Source organism: Lathamus discolor, chromosome 5 (assembly GCF_037157495.1).
Source record: "Lathamus discolor isolate bLatDis1 chromosome 5, bLatDis1.hap1, whole genome shotgun sequence".
In the NCBI taxonomy this organism is placed as follows: domain Eukaryota; kingdom Metazoa; phylum Chordata; class Aves; order Psittaciformes; family Psittacidae; genus Lathamus; species Lathamus discolor.
This window is the reverse complement of record NC_088888.1, coordinates 25416641-25438290: the sequence shown is the minus strand read 5'-3', so window position 1 is coordinate 25438290 and position 21650 is coordinate 25416641. Positions and strand designations below refer to the sequence as shown.

Here is a 21650-nt window from a genome sequence, read left to right as displayed (position 1 = left end):
TTAAAAGCTCTACAGATGGCCACTTTATTTAATAAGGGTTTTTATTTATATTTGAGAGGTAATTCTGGCACATTTACATTTGTAATGTGTGTGAATAGCAAAACCAGTACTTCTCTGACAGCTTAAGAAGTTACTTTGCGATTTCATCGTGTTATCTCATGCATATGCTTAATTTGCAAATTAGTGTCATCAGCAGGTTTTATCGTAGTAACTTTTGCCTTTAAGGAAAAAAGGTGTCGAGAAGCTAAGATGAAAATGAGGTACTGCTTGGCTTTTGAAGGTTCTGCTGTGTTGATTTATTTTGATTATCTATAAAGTGCTATAGCAGAAAAAAGCATCCTAGGCTAAGCAATTCATGACTGTCTTCTCAGTGAAATAGAAGGTATGCTGCACACCACCTAAAAGGCTTGCATAGGATGCACCATAAAAATATTGGTGTATTAACTGCTTAGGCAGAAAGCATAGTGCTGCGTTCAAGTGTTTTTTTCCAAGATGTACCTGGTTTATTAAGTCCAGGTCCCTGTTACTTATACTGTGTCAAAATCTATCTGAAAAGTTGTTTTACAGCTCTCAATCTTTGGGAAAGATGTTCTGGAACCTTAATGTTGTTTTGGTTTTGTTTTTTTTTTTCCTGAGGGTTAAGATGACACCAATTTCTAATTTATATAATACTAACCATAAAAAAAGAAGTGTTATTGCCCTTTTCCTGGGGTTTTCCATTGATGCATTTACAGGGAATGATCAGATCACTTTCAAGTCTGTTTTATTGCAATAAATAGACTAAGGACTTAAAGCTATGTCACCTGAGAGCTGCTTCATCCTTCTAGGCATCCTGCCTAATCTTTTAGTTGAGTATGCTGGACTGAGTTCATCTTTCTTGATGAGCCTTGTAGTTAGAAGTGTAAGTAATGTGGTTCATTTTCTTAGTTAAATAGGATTTACCAGGAAACAGGGAAAAGGAGTAGTTGGCAGTCTCAAACAGTCAAACAAAAACAAAGGTTTTCTTAATTTTCACAGCACTTTTGACATCATTTTTGTGTCCCAGCCATGAGTCCTCTAGCTTCTCGCATAAGGAGAAGCAGCCCAGGCTAATTATATACTTCATAAAGAAGCAAAAATGACACTTTTTTTAATAAGATTTTCTGGAAGAGGTAGAGAGGGTCTTTCAATTACAGCTGGGATTTCTTTGGTGCTGGTGTTTCATTCTTGTGTTTGGGGAGGAAATGGGATTTGTGCATAGTTGGCCATTACTGCATGATCTCACCAGATGTTCTCCTTCAACAGAAGATACAGTTTCAAAGAAAGTGGTTTGCCACTTCAGTGGAAAAACATACGCAGATGAGGAACGCTGGGATATTGACAGCTGCACACACTGCTACTGCCTGCAGGGTCAGACCCTCTGCTCCACCGTCAGCTGCCCACCTCTCCCTTGTGCTGAACCCATCAACGTGGAGGGAAGCTGCTGTCCCATGTGCCCAGGTAGTGTGAGGTGATAACCCAGATGATTGTAATGCTGCTTTTCCAGGACTGATAATGAGGTTTCTTAATTGGTTTTTGAACATCAGTCCGTATTTAAAGAGTATCAAGAAGACAACAGATGTTTAGACTTCAGGAATATCAATATTTTTAACAAATAGGCATATTGTGCAAATATGTAGTTTGAATTTTAGTTATTCTGAGAAATGTGATCTCAAAAGTTAGTTGGTTGCTCCTGCTCTGTCTTTTCACAAGGTTATGGAAATACATTAGTGAAGTAGAAAAATCAATATTCGTACATCTCTGCAGATTTTGTCAGTGATTAGCATTTCTGATTTGAGTCTCATCATTACTTTTCAAATACCTCACTGCCTTATTTATCATTTTTACTTGGCTTAAAAGTAATTGAAATTTTCTTAGCTATTGACACTAGGGACATAATAATTGCAACTGGTTTTTAACGCTAGTCCTGATACACTTCTGCAGGAGTTTGCTCATCCTTGGATTAATCCTGTTTCCAACATGAAAACTGGGGAGATTCAGCAGTACCTTTCCTGCAATTCTCCCGCTTTTGAGGATTAAAAAAAAAAAAAAAAAAGGAAGACAAAGAAACCAGTGGTGACAGTTTATGTATCAGCTGGGAAGATATAGCCTTCCCTAGGTATTTTTGCTGTTTGGTATCACAAAGAAGCAACACTGTAGTAAAGTGTGTATTCTGAAATGGTATTTTCAAAAGCAAATTTATCCACACGACTATATATAATGGCAGCAAGCATGCATCCCATGTACAGTATGAACTGTGCAGTATGAGGTGTTAAGACAAAAACCTAGACTAGTCGTGGTGCAAATTCTGAAACAAATGAAAAGGTTCATAGGACAAAGCACTGCAGATGGTGGAGTATATTTCCTGAATTAAGAGCAACACTGGGAATTTAAGCAGCCTGCAATTTGTGAAACGCATGTATCTCCTGTCACAGAGATGTATGTACCGGAACCTACAAACATCCCCATTGAGAAAACAAATCACCGAGGAGACACTGAATTAGGAGTACCAAACTGGCCAACACCAAGTGAAAATGACATCATCCACATTCACAGAGGTGAGATCGGATATAAATTGGGCTAACTTGGGTCTGTGTTTATTCCCTGTGGTTTAATGCATCTACTTGTGCAGTTAAGGGAGCACCTGTATAACAGTTTGAAAAGGAGGTTTTCTGAGAATATTCTTCAGTGCAGAACACTCACTTTTCTTTTTCTTTAAGTAAATACGAGTCAGTCTATTATATTTATGCAATTTGATCTCATCGTTCCATTTTCATCTTGAAAGAAATATCTTTGTCAATACAATGGAGTCCTATAAAATTAAGAATATGATAAAATGATGAATGAGGAGTGATTCTGCTGTGTCTTTTCTGTTACAAAATCTAGAAAGCAGACTGTTGTCAGGCCACTGGGGCTGGTAGACCTGCATTTGATCCCTTTGACATTCTTATAGTAATAAACAAAACTGGGAAAACATGTACCACAACTTAACATTTATCATAGACAAATGCCAGAGTTAGAAAAACCCGAATCACTTCACTTATAACGATGCAGAGCTAATAAAGTTATCTGAGGATGTAAATCCATTTTGTTTAAAACTGTGCTGAAATTATTATTCCAGGGTAGGGGAAATGCTCTATGACACAGTTTTTGTTACCTTTTTCTAATTGAAGGACTACCTAAACTTGTACATTTTTTTTTTTTTTTTTCAATCTAAGGATGATCTCGTAGCATACTATTGTTTGGAGAAAGGGTACATGAAATGTAACTGCTTTACAGAACTTAAATGTAGCTGCTTTACAAAACTGTAAGCCTACACTTTAATAATTACAGCATTTTAATTTCTCACAGGCACTAGTAGCTGGCTTGCAACTACCCTGGCTGGGAATTATAAACACACTGCAAACTGTTTGAGAATGTTGTATATTTCATTGAAAATTACCATTACATGCAAAACTTGCTACAGTCTAGTAGACTGCCAGCAGTATGTTTTAACAGGCCGAGTGGTGCAAGTAATATATGTTCTCAACAAATGGGAGAACAAACACATCATGACTGTTTTACCAGGGTTGTTTGTTGGTGGTTTTCTTTTTTTTTTTTTGGGGGGGGGAGGGGAGAATGGAAGGAAAGGACTTTCAATCTAAGACTTCTTCAGCTTTGAAACACAGGCTAATTGTTTTCTTTTTGCAAGTGAGAATTTGGTTGTGAGCACATAAGATGATGTGAACATAGAATCATAGAATCATAGAATAGTTAGGGTTGGAAAGGACCTCAAGATCATCTAGTTCCAACCCCCCTGCCACAGCAGGGACACCTCACACTAAACCATCCCACACAAGGATTCATCCAACCTGGCCTTGAACACCGCCAGGGATGGAGAACTCACAACCTCCCTGGGCAACCCATTCCAGTGCCTCACCACCCTAACAGGAAAGAATTTCCACCTTATAGCCAATCTAAACTTCCCCTGTTTAAGTTTTAACCCGTTACCCCTTGTCCTGTCACTACAGTCCCTGACAAAGAGTCCCTCCCCAGCATCCCTATAGGCCCCCTTCAGGTACTGGAAGGCTGCTATTAGGTCCCCACGTAGCCTTCTCTTCTCCAGGCTGAACAGCCCCAACTTTCTCAGCCTGTCTTCATACGGGAGGTGCTCCAGTCCCCTGATCATCCTCGTGGCCCTCCTCTGGACTTGTTCCAACAGTTCCATGTCCTTTTTCTGTTGAGGACACCAGAACTGCACACAATAGTCCAGGTGAGGTCTCACAAGAGCAGAGTAGAGGGGCAGGATCACCTCCTTCGGCCTGCTGGTCACACTGCTTTTGATGCAGCCCAGGATATGGTTGGCTTTCTGGGCTGCGAGCGCACAGTGCCAGCTCATGTTCATTTTCTCATCGACCAGCACCCCCAAGTCCTTCTCCGCAGGGCCGCTCTGAATCTCTTCTTTGTGCAATCTGTAGCCCTGCCTGGGATTGCTCCGACCCAGGTGTAGGACCCTGCACTTGTCGTGGTTGAACTTCATAAGGTTGGCATCAGCCCACCTCACAAGCGTTTCAAGGTCCCTCTGGATGGCATCGCTTCCCTCCAGCGTATCAACCGGACCACACAGCTGGGTGTCATCGGCAAACTTGCTGAGGGCACACTCAATCCCACTGTCCATGTCAGCGATGAAGATGTTAAACAAGACCGGTCCCAACACTGATCCCTGTGGGACACCACTGGTCTCCAGCCGGACATGGAGCCATTAACCACAACTCTTTGTGTGCAGCCGTCCAGCCAGTTCTTTATCCACCGAGTGGTCCATCCATCAAATTGATATCTCTCCAATTTAGAGACAAGGATGTCGTGTGGGACAGCGTCAAACGCTTTGCACAAGTCCAGGTAGATGACATCAACTGCTTTACCCTTATCCATCAATCCTGTAGCCCCATCATAGAGGGCCACCAAATTGGTCAGGCAGGATTTCTCCTTAGTGAAGCCATGCTGGCTGTCACCAAGCACCTTGTTGTTTTTTATGTGCCTTTAGCATGTTGTCCAGGAGAATGTGCTCCAAGATTTTGCCAGGCACAGAGGTGAGACTGACTGGTCTGTAACTCCCTGGGTCTTCCATTTTCCCCTTCTTGAAAATGGGGGTTATATTTCCCTTTTTCCAGTCGTCGGGAACTTCACCTGACTGCCATGATTTTTCAAATATGATGGCCAGTGGCTTAGCAACTTCATTTGCCAGCTCCTTCAGGACCCGCGGATGGATTCCATCAGGTCCCACGGACTTGTGCGTGTTCAGATTTTGAGGATGGTCTCGAACCAGATCCTCTCCTACAGTGGGCCCAAGGTCTTCATTCTCACAGTCCCTGCATCTACCTTCTAAGACCTGGGTGGTGCGGTCAGAGCCTTTGCCAGTGAAGACCGAGGCAAAGAAGTCATTCAGAACCTCAGCCTTCTCTAAATCCTGTGTAGCCAGTTCTCCCGAAAGCTTCCTCAGGGGGCCTATTTTGTCCCTAGTCTGTTTTTTGTTTGCTGCATACCTGTAGAATCCCTTCCTATTATCCTTAACATCCCTGGCTAGGTTTAATTCTAACTGGGCCTTAGCCTTCCTAACCTGGTCCCTAGCTTCCCGGACAACATCCGTGTGCTCTACCCAGGCCACCTGTCCTTGCTTCCATTTTTTATAAACCTCTATTTTCCCTTTGAATTTTCCTCAGCAGCTCCTTATCCATCCAAGGAGGTCTCCTGGCCCTCCTGCTGCACTTCCTTCTAGTTGGGATGCAGCACTCCTGAGCTTGTAGCAGGTGATCCTTGAATACCAACCAACAGTCTTGGGCCCCCCTGCCCTCCAGGGCTATATCCCATGGAACCTTACTAAGCAGGCTCCTGAAGAGGCCATAGTCTGCTCTTTTGAAGTCCAGGGCAGTGAGCTTGCTACACGTTCTTCTCACTGTCCTGGGGATCTCAAATTCTACCATCTCATGATCGCTGCATCCAAGGCTGCCCTGGAGCACCACATTCTCAATGAACCCTTCCCTGTTGGTGAGCACAAGGTCAAGCATGGCACCTCTCCTTGTTGGCTCCTCTATTACTTGCAGAAGGAAGTTGTCTTCCACACAATCGAGGAACCTCCTGGATTGCTTGTGCCGGGCCGTACTGTCATTCCAACAGATGTCAGGGTGGTTGAAGTCCCCCATGAGAACAAGGGCCTGCGAGCATGAGGCTTTTCCTATCTGTCTGTAGAGTGCTTCACCCACAGGTTCTCCTTGATCAGGCGGCCTGTAACAGATCCCCACAGTAATGTCTCCCATAGCTCTTTTCCCTTTAACCCTGACCCACAAACTCTCTGTAAACTGCTCACCTGTCCCTGGACAGAGTTCCATACTCTCCAGCCTATCCCCAACATAAAGGGCAACTCCCCCCCCACCACCTGCCAGGCCTGTCCTTTCTAAAGAGCCTGTAACCTTCCATTCCAACACTCCAGTCATAGGAGCCATCCCCACCATGTTTCTGTGATGCCTATTATATCATACTCCCATAGATGTGTACACATCTCTAATTCCTCTTGTTTGTTCCACATGCTACAGGCTTTTGTATAGAGGCATCTGAGCCGAGCTCCAGTCGAAGCCGGCTCTTTGGCTGGAGCAGCTGGAATGTATCTACATTGTTCCGAGCATTTATTATAGGTGCTGGCAACTGACTGGGTGTGTTGGGATGGAATGATGCCCCCCTCCCCCAACACATCTAGTTTAAAGCCCCCTTGACCAGTCTGGCAAGCCGCCTACCAAAACCGTTCTTCCCCTTCTTTACCAGAGCAGCTCCACCAGCCCCCAGTAGATCTGGCCTACTAACTTCAGTCTTATGTTCAAGACACCCAAACCCCTGACTATGACACCACACTTTTAACCATCTATTGACCTGGCCAATCTTCCTAGCTTTTTCTTGGTCCTCCCCTGTGTCCTGGAGAATTGACGAAAAGACTATCTGAGCACCGGAGCCCCTAACCACCCTAACCACCTCTTCCAGGGCTCTGTAGTCTTTCTTTATGGTCCCCAGTCTTCTACTACCTATATCCCTAGCACCCACATGGATCACCAGAAGCGGGTAACAGTCCTTGGAACTTACTAGAGCAGGCAGCCTCTCTGTAGCATCCCTGATCCGTGCCCCTGGTAGGCAGCACACCTCCCTCGAGACGGGGTCAGGCCGACAGACGAGTGCTCCTGTCCCTTTCAAAGTAGAGTCCTCTATTACTATGACCCGCCGCTTTTTTTTTTTTAGCGCCAGTTTAGATCTTTACCTGTGCAGAATCCGGCTGTTTGTGGTGCAAGTGCGTTTCCTCGTTAGCCTCCTGCAGGACAGCAAAGCGGTTCTGCGTGGGGACAACAGATTTAGGAGGAAGCCCCTTGCTTTTTATTGTCCTTTTCCTCCTTTTATTATTTTTGTCACTAATTTCCAGCTTCCCGGGATAACGGCCTCCTTCTTTTCTTCATGAGCTGGAGGTTAAGCTTGAGGCCCCCACACAGTTTGGGGCTGGATCACAGAATCACAGAATCACAGAATCCCAAGGGTTGGAAGGGACCTCAAAAGATCATCTAGTCCAACCCCCCTGCAAGAGCAGGGTAACCTACAGTACATCACACAGGAACTTGTCCAGGCGGGCCTTGAATATCTCCAGTGTAGGAGACTCCACACCCCCCCTGGGCAACCTGTTCCAGTGCTCTGTCACTCTTACAGTAAAGAAGTTCTTCCTGATGTTAACGTGGAACTTCCTATGTTCCAGTTTACACCCATTGCCCCTTGTCCTATCACTGGATATCACTGAAAAAAGCCTAGCTCCATCATCCTGACACCTACCCTTCACATATTTGTAAACATTGATGAGGTCACCCCTCAGTCTCCTCTTCTCCAAGCTAAAGAGACCCAGCTCCCTCAGCCTCTCCTCATAAGGGAGATGTTCCACTCCCTTAATCATCTTTGTGGCTCTGCGCTGGACTCCTTCAAGCAATTCCCTGTCCTTCTTGAACAGAGGGGCCCAGAACTGGACGCAATATTCCAGATGCGGCCTCACCAAGGCTGAGTAGAGGGGGAGGAGAACCTCTCTTGACCTACTAACCACTCCCTTTCTAATGCACCCTAAGATGCCATTTGCCTTCTTGGCCACAAGAGCACATTGCTGGCTCATGGTCATCCTCCTATCCACCAGGACCCCCAGGTCCCTTTCCCGTTCACTACTTTCCAGCAGGTCACCCCCCAACCTGTACTGGTACATGGGGTTGTTCTTCCCCAGATGCAAGACTCTACACTTGCCCTTGTTAAATTTCATCAAGTTTCTCCCCGCCCAACTCTCCAGCCTGTCCAGGTCTCGCTGAATGGCAGCACAGTCCTCTGGTGTGTCAGCCACTCCTCCCAGTTTTGTGTCATCAGCAAACTTGCTGAGGGTGCACTCAGTTCCCTCATCCAGGTCATTGATGAAAATATTAAACAGCACCGGTCCCAGCACCGACCCCTGAGGGACTCCACTAGTCACAGACCTCCAGCTAGATTCTGCGCCATTGACCACAACTCTCTGCCTTCTTCCTTTCAACCAGTTCTCGATCCACCTCAGTACTTGATCGTCAAGCCCACACTTCCTTAGCTTATCTATGAGGATGCTGTGGGAGACAGTATCAAATGCCTTACTGAAATCAAGAAAAACTACATCTACCGCTCTACCATCATCCCTCCACCTAGTCACTTCCTCATAGAAGGCTATAAGGTTGGTCATACATGACTTCCCCCTCATAAAACCATGTTGGCTGTTCTTAATGACCCCCTCATCCTTGATATGCCTAGTGATGGAGTCAAGAATAAGTTGTTCCATCACCTTTCCAGGGATGGAGGTAAGGCTGACCGGTCTATAATTACCCGGGTCCTCCTTCTTGCCCTTCTTATAGATTGGTGTGACCTTTGCCATCCGCCAATCCTCAGGCACCTCGCCCATTTCCCACGACTTACCAAAGATGATGGAAAGTGGCCTAGCAATGACCTCCGCCAGCTCCCTCAGCACCCGTGGGTGCATTCCATCCGGACCCATCGATTTACAGATGTCCAGTTTGCATAGCTGATCCCTAACCCAATCCTCATCTACCAAAGCAAACTCCTCCTTTGTCCTGACTCCTTCTGGGGCTATAGAAATCCGGGGCCCTCGGGGAGAGTCTGCAGGAGTAAAGACAGAGGCAAAGAAGGCATTCAGCACCTCTGCCTTCTTTATATCCTCTGCCTCCAGGGTACCCACTTCGTTCAGCAGTGGGCCTATATTGCCTCTTGTTTTAGTTTTATTTGCTATGTATTTGAAGAAGCCCTTTCTATTGTCTTTAACCCGACTAGCAAGATTGAGTTCCAAGGAGGCCTTAGCTGTCCTAATTGCCTCCCTACATCCTCTAACAACTGTCCTATATTCCTCCCAAGCAGCCAGCCCCTCCTTCCATAATCCATAGATTCTCCTTTTCCACTTGAGTTTGCCCAGCAGCTCCTTGTTTAACCACGCCGGTCTCCTAGATCCCTTACTTGACTTCCTACTCATTGGGACGCTCCGATCCTGAGCTTGGAAGAAGCGGTCCTTGAATGCTAACCAACTATCTTGAGCCCCTTTACCGCCTAGTACACTTTCCCATGAGACTTCCCTTAGCAGTTGACTGAAGAGGCCAAAGTTGGCCCTACGGAAATCCAGAACTGTGGCTTTGCTAGGTATTCTATTCCTCCCACACAGGATCCTAAACTCCACCATCTCATGGTCACTGCAGCCAAGGCTGCCATTGACCGTCACCACTTCGACCAAACCCTCCTTGTTGGCGAGTACTAAATCTAGCAGCGCTGCTCCCCTAGTTGGTACGTCCACCATTTGCATTAAGAAATTATCATCAATGCACTCGAGGAACCTCCTAGACTGTGAATGACTGGCTGTGTGAGTCTTCCAGCAAATATCGGGGTAATTAAAGTCCCCCACGACGACTAAGGCATGTAGTCGCGAGGCTACTTCCAGTTGCCTGTAGAAAGCCTCATCAACTCCTTCGTCCTGATCAGGAGGTCTGTAATAGACCCCCACAACTGTATCACCCGTGCCAGTCAGCCCCTTGATTCGTACCCACAGACATTCCACTTGCTCCTCATCCGACCCCGGACAGAACTCAATACATTCTAGTTGCTCTCTCACGTAAAGAGCAACTCCACCACCTCGCTTTGCTGACCTATCTTTCCTAAAAAGGACATAGCCATCCATAACCACATTCCAGTCATGTGAACTGTCCCACCATGTCTCTGTAATCGCCACTAGATCATAACCTTTAGCCCGCACACAGACTTCTAACTCCTCCTGTTTATTCCCCATGCTGCGTGCATTGGTGTACAGGCATTTCAGGGAGCCAGTCCTAGTACCCTTTTTCCCCTGGGGGACAGGGTCTAAAAAGCTATCCTTTCCCACAAGTGAAACAAGAGATTGATAGTCCTCCTTAGCCCGCCATCCTTCAATCCCTAGCATGTTCCTCTTGGGCTTGTCCCCAACAGGCCCAGTTAAATCCCCTCCCCCCTTCATAACTAGTTTAAAGCCCTGTCAATAAGCCCTGCTAACTCCTGCCCCAAAACCCTTTTTTTTCTCTGGGACTGGTGTATCCCGCCTGTCACCAGCAAACCAGGTGTCCCATACAGCAGCCCGTGACTGAAAAACCCAAACCCCTGCCTTTGGCACCAGTCACGTAGCCATACATTAACCTGCAGAGTCTTCTTATATATCCCTTCACCCTCGCTTGCAACAGGTATGGAGGCAAACACCACTTGCGCTTCAGACCCGTCCCAGGGCCCTGTAGTCTCTCTTCATTGCCCTTACGTTCCTCGTAATAATTTCGTCACTGCCAACCTGAAAAACCAGCAGTGGGTAGTAGTCAGACGGCTGCACCAGTTCAGAGAGCTTCTTTTTAACATCTCTAATCCGAGCCCCAGGCAGGCAGCAGACCTCCCTGTGGGGTGGATCCGGTCGACAAATGGGCCCTTCTGTTCCCCTCAGAAGGGAGTCACCCACCACAATTACTCTTCTTTTCTTCTTGGTTGGGGAAGTTCTGAGGCATGTGGGTGAGTGACTAGCCCTGGGTGACTCACTAGATAGATTTGCCTCACCATCTCCATTCACCTGGCCCTGAATTTCCAAGACCTCATACCTGTTATTCAAGGGCAACTGGGAGGGAGGAAGGGATTGTGAGGGTTTTCGCTTACCTCTCCGAGGAGGAACCTCCCTCCATCCATCCTTGTCCATTAAGCTCTCTCCTTCTGTCTGATGGTAGGAGGGAAGGGGATCCATATCTTGTTGAACCACTTCCCTCTGCCCTTGCCTTAGGGTGTGGTTCCACCAATCTATTTCACTTTCACACTCTCTAATGGCTCTCAACCTTTCTACCTCCTCCCTCAGTTCAGCCACCTGCCTGAGCAGGTCATTTATTTGCTCACAGCGAACACAAGCAGTGTCACTGGCTCCCTCCAATACAAGTGCCAGGCTCAGGCATTCGCTGCAGCCAGAGACCTGCACAGCTGCATGCCTGCAGGAAGGCTCAGTCTGGATACCCACATTAGTACTCACTACAGCTTTCGATCGTGTTGTAACCATGATCTATCTGGTCAATCAATCCGTCTACGTCCCTCAGCACTCCTTCCCCCTCCTGTACTCCAGGCGAGTCCTCTCGATGAGGCCAAGCATCCCTGCTTCCTCTCAGCTACCCTGACATCTTGCAGCCCTCTAATAGCATTCCGCAGCTCAGCCACCTGCTGCAGAAGGGCCTCCATCAGGGAGCACCGAGCGCAGCCCTGCCCGTCGTGCACCTTTCCCTCACAAGCCCAGTGCAGGCACCCTCTACACCCCGAGCTCTGCACTGCAGCCTCCCTTCTCATCTGCTCTGTCTGGGTGCCTACGCTGGCCACCGCCGGGGCAGCCAGAGCAGGCCCTGCCCATACGACAGGTGCTCACCATCCCACTCGCCTGCCCGCGCGAACTGCCTCGCCGCGCTCCTGGGTCGCTCGTGCTCCCTGGGGCAGGTTTTTACCCACTCAGGGCTGGTGCCGCTGCTCCTGGCTCCGCCCCCTGTGAGCCCCTGCTTGCGTCCGCGGAGCTGCCGGCTCCTGGGCAGGTCCTGTCGAGGCCTTGAGGCTCCCTCGGTGGCTCTGGCCGCTCTGAGTTGAGGCTCCTGGACGCTGATCTCTCCCCCGCTCCGGTGTTAAAGGCGTCCTCTCTCGAGCTACTCACCTCAGCATAGCAGAGCTAAGATGTTATTGTCAGACTTGCTTGTTGTTGTGCTTTAGATTCCATCCTATCTTTTGATATCCTATCTTTCTTTTAATTCGTGTTTCTGGTGGCCTTTTCCTGGCTAATACAGTCACTATACAAGATACTAGCTTTCAGTTGTTCTAATTTATGTAAATAAGGTGACATTTCAAGAGAGAAAGTCAAAATTCATATGACAAGTGACAAGATCCATGACTAGAAGTTTTTATATTGCATTCTTTATGATCAGGGCCCATTTATAATTACTAACAAGTGCGCACATTTGACTTGCAGAGATGAATCACCGCCAGGGAGAGTACAGAAGTGGCGGTGGACGACACACAAGCGAAGATGTATCAGTTAGCTCTGTTGCCTTGGTGACAATTCCAATCACAATAGCGCTGTTACTGATCATCATCCTTCTGCTTGTCAATCAGAAGAAGCAGTGGATTCCAGTGTCCTGCTACAAAGCTCCAACAAAGGTGCCATGTTTATGTCTTTTTCCAGGCTTTCACTTACGGAAGTCAAGATTAACTAGAAAAATGTTTAGGGTGCAGTTGCATTCACATCCTGTGAACTCTCTTAAATTATTTTCTCTTATGCCTTAAGCCGTTTTATACTAGTCAGTCTGTTGGTATTTATTTAGTTTCCTAAATGTTTTATTATTTCATTATCAAACAAAACCATTTCCTGATCCCTACAGTAATGAGCTGTCACTAGATAGAAATCGATCTCAGCAAAAAGTTGTTTAAAAATCCGATTCTGTATTTGTGTAGGTAAATTTATGCAATTTTCTTATCTGTAGTCAAAATCTTAAGGTAATATCTTGTTTTCTTACTTTCATCCACTTTAAAAGTCCTGTCAAACATCAGGTAATGTATGTGCTAGTAGCGTTTATCACATTTTCTGATAGTGATAATCATATGGTTCTCAGATTCATATTTTGAGAGCTCTCAGGAAATATCTACTGAAGAAGTATTCTGAGACTACCAAGAAGAGGAAGAAGCAGGTAGCTTGGAAATGAACAGTGAAAAGACTATCCTTTTTTTTTTTCAGTAATAGTTCAGTCAGCAGACTAAGCCCTTATTCCACATTCCAATGCCATTTATATCAGTTCCCCAATTTATCCCACTTTCTAATTCTAATCAGACTTTGTCCACACTTGTAACAGAATTTGAGACCATCTTTTTTTCAGTTCCACCTAGAAGAGAGATGTAGTAATTAAAAAAACAAAGTGTCCGTATTCTTTCTGTCAGTGTTGCAGAGGTTTAGGGTTGTTGTTTGGTTGGTTGTTCAAAAAGTAATTTCCAAAAAGCTTACAAATAGAGTCAGAGCATGAAGTTTAATTCAATTGTAATTAAATAAGAAGCATGAAGAATTGGTATTGTTCTATTTCCAGTCTTTCAAAACAAGTAAGAAATACCAGTTTCTGAATTTCTTAAGGGATGCATATAAAATTCATTTTTAACTCTAGTTCAGTCCTAAACTCTCAGAAAGGCTGCTCTCCATCCAAGTTTTTTGTGACAAAATAGTTGAAGCTGAAATGAAAATCATAATTTTCTAAGTGTGGAACTATAATCAGTAATTTTACATACTTTTTTACTTATGGAACATCATTTTTCTCAAGCACTTCTTTGTTTAAACTTTTTTTTTTTTTGGTGTCAACAAGAGGCACCATCCATATGCTGAGAAAGCTCACTTATAGCCATATACATGTGCAAGACCATGGATATACTGGAACTCAGATTTCTTGTGAGGGTCTTTGTCGTAAATTTATCTTTCTTTTAAGAGTTCTTCAACTAAATGTCACGCATTAGATTTTCCTATTCCTTGCTGGGCGAAGGTTCCTAGTAATAAATTTTGGCAAGCCTATTTTCGCTTATGTTCTTTGTGTTCAAAATAGTCCAGCTATTTAACAAAGAACAAATCAACAACTGTGCTTAAATCAGACCAATACCAAAAGAAAGATAATAGAAAAGATATTTAAAATTACAGATGGGACTGCTAATCTTTAGCCCTGATTCCATTAAATGAACCTCAGGACTTCTTTGTGAACCCAGTCCATAGACTTTGGAAGAGCCAAATGTAACACATTTTAAAATAATGTTTTCTAATATCTGGGGAAAAAAAGATCTTCTTGTGATAAGGGTTACTGAATGTGAACTTTAAGTAGTAAAAACTTATCTGATTTAAGTCTTGGAAAAAGAATGTATGTCAGTGGAAACTTGACTTTTTAAGACTTGCAGTCCACTTACATGCTTATATTGTGAGCATGCATACATATTGTCACTAACTTCATATGTGTCCATAGGGCACGCTTACTTCCTGTCCTCCTTCCTGCTTAGCCCGTAAACATTTAAGGTAGTGTGCACACAGTGTGGTTTTGCTTTCCTCTGAGCTTTTTTCTTCCAGTTGAAGGACCCTTCAACAGGGGAATAGCAGGACTGGAAAGCCAGTACACATAGCTCAGCTCTTTCTCTGAGTGATATTTCATATGCATTCACACTTGTAGATCATTATACTAAAACCCTCACTTATTCACATTTTCCTAAAATTAAATCCCCTATTTTATACTTGCAAGTAAGGGCAAGATAGATAAAATATGGATGATTTCCTAATTAAGGAAATCATACATAAACTGCCTTGGAAAGAAACACAGAAGGATCCTGTAGGACACCCCATACCAGGATTAACTGAAACAGCTGAGATGTAGCCCATTCTCTTAGTGGAACTGCAACCATCCATAAAACATTCTTGAAAATGGTCAGCAGTAAAGGGGCTGTTAAATTCTGGGAAGCAAGGTGCTGCACATTGAGGGCAGCAAGGTAAAGCCCTTGTGTGGTACCAGATTAGCAGAGAGCAGTTTAACCAGTCCATGTGGGATATGAGAATACCAGAGGTCCTATCAAAAGATTAAAAAAGGCGATTCAGAAGATGACTGTTGGTCTGTTATTGTGCCTGGCGTAAGCCTTTACCAAGCTCAGCCGAAGTCCAGATTCTTTCATTGCCAATCCGGTTTTGTTTTGTACTTACGGACTTGAACCACAACGACTTTTTTAATTATGTGTGGAATACAAACATTTTTTAATTTACTCAATATTCCCTTTCTGTTTTAACAGCCTTCTTGCCTAAACAATCAACTGGTATATGTGGACTGCAAGAAAGGTACCATGGTCCAGGTGGACAGTTCTCAGAGGATGCTAAGAATTGCAGACCCAGATTCAAGATACAGTGGATTTTACAGCATGCAGAAACAGAACAACCTACAGGCAGATAATTTCTATCAAACAGTTTGAAGAATTGCACCCTTACCAAGGATTTAAGAAAAAGAGAGAGAGAGAGACTAAGTCTGCTATTAAAATAAAACTAGAATCGTGCACTTGCTTAGTGGATTGTATTGGATTTGTGACTACATGTACAGCTCTAAGACCTTACTGGGATGAGCTCTGACTCCTGCAATGTGCCAGAAAAAGCATTCCCACTTTTCCTTAAGATAACTGACCAAGTGTTTTCTTAGAACCAAAGTTTTAAAACTTGTTAAGATGTATTTGCTTGTAACATAGCTATAGAGGTTTTTTTGGGCAGGGGAATCAGGGGCTAGGGGTAGGCAATGAGGTAAAAGGAAGCTTCAGAGAAGAAAAGCTGGTCATGCTTGGCTGGAGAACGAAATGAATAAATATTGCCGAGCAGCAGGATAGCGTTTTTTTCTTGCTGCTCTGAAATCGTGTCTGTTGCAGCAAAGCCTAACCCCAGGTGAAAAACATATGAAAAGGTCTGATTTTTTTTTTTCCAGCTGTTGCTACAGTAATATACTTCTAGAACAGAATTTGTCACATCACAGGTGTGGTGTAGCTGCAAATATTTTTCTATATGATGAGAAGCTGCAGTAGTTAATGAAATAGCAAGAAAAAGGTTATAACAGAAACTAAAGGGTGGGTTTATTAAGGATGTATAAAATTATACCTTGTGCTGCTTTTTGTTTTTATTTTAGTTTTCTTCAAAGTTGATTGGCTAGATTAGCCGGACTTCGGCAGAGTTAGCAAATGACTGAGGCCTAAGTAATTCCTGATACAAGCACTGGATCTTTTGACAGCAGTATTGAAGGAAGGAAGGAAAAGGCAAGAACACCATGCAGTTCCAGGGGCTTTTGTTTCTTTGTTTTGTCTGTTGTGGTTTGTTTTGTTATTTTGTATCAATCTCTGGTTGTTCATAGAGGAGAAGGAAAACTATTTCTGTTGGACAAAGCTCTTGCTAACAAGAGAGTAAAAAAAAAAGAGACTGTTTTAAGGTTGTTTTTTTTTCCTGTTGATGTGCTTATTTACTGGTATGCAGATTTAGAAACTACTTCCATGCTAGGAAGCTGCTTAATTTTAATTGTATATTACTCAAGCACCTTTTTTGAAGCTCAGAAAAAAAAAAAGGAGATCATGCTTCTTTAGACTTTATCATTATAGGAATATTTATGTAAATATAATTATGCTAAGAACAACAAAAAGTATTTGTATGTGTATATATATGTATATGCAAATGCATGTAGGTATACATATGTATATATACGTGCATGTGTATATACACTATACATATATATACTGTATATATAAAGTACTATGTATACAGTATATATTTTTTCTATTTTTTTTTCTTGTTGAATGTATTTTTATCTGAGACAGATTTTACCCAGAGCAGAAACAGGTAAACAGGCATTCCATATCAATGCTTAATCGCTTGTGAGTTTAGGAAAGACAAGAAAAGAGCATCTCATTCTACCTACAGTTTGATTTGATTTGAAAGTGTTCGTGTGTGCGTGCGTGTGTGTGTATGCACTCTTGTGTTTGCGTGTGTACAGTATGTGCACGATTATAGCAGTAAGCGTTGCTCTTGCTACTTGCTACATTTCAGGGTGTTTCTTATTTTTCTTTTCCTTCTTGGCCTTAAAAAGGCTTTTTAATGAATGCATTAGCTAGAGACACTGATGACAATATACGTGCAGCACTAATCAGCTCCATAGAATAACACCACCAGCTCCTGGATTTTCTTTTTTTTTTTTCTTTCTTTTTTTTTTTCTTTTTTTTATTTTTTTTTTTCAAACAATTGTTTGAAACAACTACTGGAATATTGTCCACATTAAGCTGGAAGTTTGTTGTAGCTTGCCTCATTTATAACTCTGACTGTGTAATACAATGTTATCTTTCCAAACAGGTCTTGGCACTTTTATACTAATTACCCATTTGTGCATTGCCTTTTTTCTTTTACAAATGCTTGTCATAAGAGACACAGATACCCAGTATGCTTAATGTGAAAAGAAAATGTATTTTTTGTAAAGGAACTCTCAAGTATTGTTGTAAATACTTGGTCAGAGGTTGCTGAACTTTAAAACTAAAAAAAAAAAAAAACCTAATTTATTATTATAATGACCTAATTTATTAATCTGAAGATTAACAATTTTTTTTTTTTTTTAGAATATCAAAAAGGTGTTCTAGCTGTTTGCATCAAAGAAAAAAAAAATAGGTGTATCATTAAGGTTCAACATTTTTTTCTGCTTATATAACTTCAGTTTCTAACCACCAATAAGAAAAAATGTAATCTCCCCAGCATTTTGTACTCAATCTGATATCGAAACAGAGATGTTTCTGTCCAGTTACTACAAAGATTTTGTCAAGACAAAACATCCATTCCTTGCATAAGAGTAAGCGGTCTTTATCCAGAAATTGTAAATGCTTGCTTTTATTTTACAATCAAGGCCATATTCTGAAAATATTAGCAGGATATAGGACATGGTGTAAAATGTTTTTTATTATTATTATTATTTTATTATTATTATTTTAAAGATATGATTTATCCTATGTGCTGTATCAATTACACTCTTTTACTTTGGTTCCTGTTGTGCTCTTGTAAGAGAAATGCAGATATAATTTTCTGAAAAATAGATGCATATGTGGCACTCAGAGTGCACTGCGGTTCAGCAGATTGCTTGTTTACTTTTTTAACTGTAAGGCGGTTTCTTGTAATTTGGCTCTTGGCAGCACAATAAAAAAATTTTAAACCTATTGGTGTTTATTTTCTTAAGTGTTCATATTTATTTCTTCTGCACACTGGTCCTTGAGACATTAGTTTATAGCTTGATATTATGGTGAGGGTTTTTTTCCCCTGGGAGGAGGAATTCATAATGTTGTCCTGCTGACCATAGATCACAACAGGACAGAATATATTGTGGGTAAGTAACAGTTCGGGTTTTACACTGGAGAATTTTCACATTAGAGGAATTTTTGGAATTCCAAACAGCTTAAAAATTCAGTAAAGGTGAGTCTCAAATGCAGTGTTAGGCCTTGGCCCTGCCATTGAGTCCATGTGGTCTAGTCATACCTGTCAGAAAGCAATAATTAATCACAAGGAACTCTAATAGGTGGTCCTATAGAAAGTGTGTGGAATCACAATTAGCACTTCATGGACTTTGTGAGCCAGAGATCATTTATTTACCCATTAGCCAATAATGTTTGGGATTTTTTTCTTCTATTAATTTGTAAGTTAATGGGCTTGATGTAAAGTTCTTGAATGTCATTTCCTGAGGCACAGAGTTTTTCCATTTAACTACTTGCCCTGTGAAAAACTGCTTCCATTTTTTTAACCTACCCTCTTGATGGTTTCATTTGATACCGCTGACTCTCTGCATTCAAAGCAGCAGTGAATCAGTATCTATATGCCATTGGTTAAATACCTGTATTTTCTGTTTTTCCTGTGCTGAAAAGCCCAAGATATGATTCTCTGGGAGTAGTTCCATGCCTTCTGGCCAACTTTGCCATACCCTGTGCTTCCCATTCTGTTACATTCTTTTGAAATGAAGGGTGTAGCGACTGAAAATGTGCACTTTGTCTAAATGTGGTACACCTTGTATCTTGCATCGTATTTACTGTTTGTATTGCTAGTGACCCCTGAGTGATGTTCTTTCAGAGCCAGCTGCAATAATCCAAAATGCCCGAGTAGTAATAGTTACCACAAAGCCCATAATTGACTTTGACTGGGATACAGAATCACAGAATCACAGAATCCCAAGGGTTTGAAAATGGGTTCCAAGGGTTGGAAGGGACCTCAAAAGATCATCTAGTCCAACCCCCCTGCAAGAGCAGGGTAACCTACAGTACATCACACAGGAACTTGTCCAGGCGGGCCTTGAATATCTCCAGTGTAGGAGACTCCACAACCCCCCTGGGCAACCTGTTCCAGTGCTCTGTCACTCTTACAGTAAAGAAGTTCTTCCTGATGTTAACGTGGAACTTCCTATGTTCCAGTTTACACCCATTGCCCCTTGTCCTATCACTGGATATCACTGAAAAAAGCCTAGCTCCATCATCCTGACACCTACCCTTCAGATATTTGTAAACATTGATGAGGTCACCCCTCAGTCTCCTCTTCTCCAAGCTAAAGAGACCCAGCTCCCTCAGCCTCTCCTCATAAGGGAGATGTTCCACTCCCTTAATCATCTTTGTGGCTCTGCGCTGGACTCCTTCAAGCAATTCCCTGTCCTTCTTGAACAGAGGGGCCCAGAACTGGACGCAATATTCCAGATGCGGCCTCACCAAGGCTGAGTAGAGGGGGAGGAGAACCTCTCTTGACCTACTAACCACTCCCTTTCTAATGCACCCTAAGATGCCATTTGCCTTCTTGGCCACAAGAGCACATTGCTGGCTCATGGTCATCCTCCTATCCACCAGGACCCCCAGGTCGCATTCCCCTTCACTACTTTCCAGCAGGTCAACCCCCAACCTGTACTGGTACATGGGGTTGTTCTTCCCCAGATGCAAGACTCTACACTTGCCCTTGTTAAATTTCATCAAGTTTCTCCCCGCCCAACTCTCCAGCCTGTCCAGGTCTCGCTGAATGGCAGCACAGTCCTCTGGTGTGTCAGCCACTCCTCCCAGTTTTGTGTCATCAGCAAACTTGCTGAGGGTGCACTCAGTTCCCTCATCCAGGTCATTGATGAAAATATTAAACAGCACCGGTCCCAGCACCGACCCCTGAGGAACTCCACTAGTCACAGACCTCCAGCTAGATTCTGCGCCATTGACCACAACTCTCTGCCTTCTTCCTTTCAACCAGTTCTCGATCCACCTCACTACTTGATCGTCAAGCCCACACTTCCTTGTGGGAAATATACATAGGTATTTTTGTGCATTCCTTTACTTTTATGTAAAGTCTTAAAGGCAAAAGTCTTTAAAGGTTGGACTTGATGATCTTAAAAGTCTTTTCCAACCTAGTTGATTCTGTGATTCTTTAAATTACTTCAGTGGCACAATGACCAGGGTAGGTGCTGCTTAGCAACAATTGAAACACGTGTGTGTTATCAGCATTCCAAACACCAAGTAGGAAGAATGAAAATAAAGTTAGAGGCTCGAACCAAATTCAAGAAGTTGAGCAGATACTATCTGTGCTATGTATTCTGGGATATCAAAAGGCTGCAGCAGGTCAAGAGGTACTGGATAAAAGTAAACCATCAGAAGCTACTGCACCTCAGGACACAATATACAGCTAATAAAGTGCTAGGAAAAGCTAAGTATCTCCAAAACTTTGTTCTGTATGTGGCTGAATGGAGGGAAAAGCTATAGCCAAAAGCTACCCATCTCTAGGTTATCAGGTTCAATGAAATTACCGCGGATACACCTCCCCGGTCAGCCGCCACTAGTGCTGCCGCGCAAGCACCTGACCCAGCGCACCCTGTGCAGTGGCCAGAGCCAGCTTTCCTGCCGGGCCGGGCTCTCCTCTTGCCCCGCAAGCAGTGTCAGGGCTGGACCAGTTGGCGCTCGGCCACAGCCCCTCAGGAAGGCTCAGCCCCGGCGCTGCCACGGAGCCGCTGCCGTCCTCCGGTCGGGGCAGCGGCGCCGACTGACTGCGGCCTGCGCCCCGCCCGCTGCGGCCGCCTGGCAGATCCGCGCCGTCACGCGCCCCGCCCCAAGCTGCGGGAGGCGCCGAGAGCGCGCACTGCCGGGAGCGCGCGGGCCGGCGTCCCCAGCTGCGGCCGTGGCAGCCATGGCGGCGGCGTTCTCCCAGCGAGACCCCGGGGACTGGCAAGACTTCTCGGGCTTCCAGCCCTCAGCGGGGGGCGGCCCTGAGGCTGCCCGTGACAAGGGCGGCTGGGGTGGTGGGGACCTAGGGGTGAGGTTGTCCCTCTGCTTTGAGCCCCCACAGGCCCGGGCTGGCGGTGGGGAGAGCCGTGTTCCGCTGCGTCCCCTCACGGAGCAGAGCGCCCTGCAGGACGACGAGTGAGTGCAGGCCTGGGGAGCAAGGGGTGGCGGGGAGAGGGAGCGGCGGTGGCTGGGCCGCCCGAGGAGGGGAGGCCTGGCCCTGCCTGAAAGTACGGCCGGAGCAGGGACGC

The 21650-nt window shown here is 44.3% G+C and overlaps 2 protein-coding genes across 5 annotated transcripts in view; both read left to right on the top strand.

Annotated features, from left to right (window-relative positions):
• Nucleotides 1–18330, top strand: part of CRIM1 (cysteine rich transmembrane BMP regulator 1) — a 212441-nt gene extending 194111 nt beyond the window's left edge. For both annotated transcript variants that reach the window (XM_065680092.1, XM_065680091.1), the window contains 4 exons: nucleotides 1285–1479; nucleotides 2454–2576; nucleotides 12578–12765; nucleotides 15403–18330. In XM_065680092.1, coding sequence (XP_065536164.1) covers nucleotides 1285–1479; nucleotides 2454–2576; nucleotides 12578–12765; nucleotides 15403–15579 — 683 coding nt within the window. In that variant the 3' untranslated portion in view covers nucleotides 15580–18330. The remainder of the gene's footprint in view (nucleotides 1–1284; nucleotides 1480–2453; nucleotides 2577–12577; nucleotides 12766–15402) is intronic.
• A 2884-nt stretch (nucleotides 18331–21214) lies between these two features.
• FEZ2 (fasciculation and elongation protein zeta 2) overlaps nucleotides 21215–21650 on the top strand; it is a 29930-nt gene continuing 29494 nt past the window's right edge. Inside the window, exon 1 of one of the 3 annotated variants that reach the window (XM_065680088.1) lies at nucleotides 21215–21537. In XM_065680088.1, coding sequence (XP_065536160.1) covers nucleotides 21305–21537 — 233 coding nt within the window. In that variant the 5' untranslated portion in view covers nucleotides 21215–21304. The remainder of the gene's footprint in view (nucleotides 21538–21650) is intronic. The other 2 variants (XM_065680089.1, XM_065680090.1) reach the window with 2 other exon arrangements.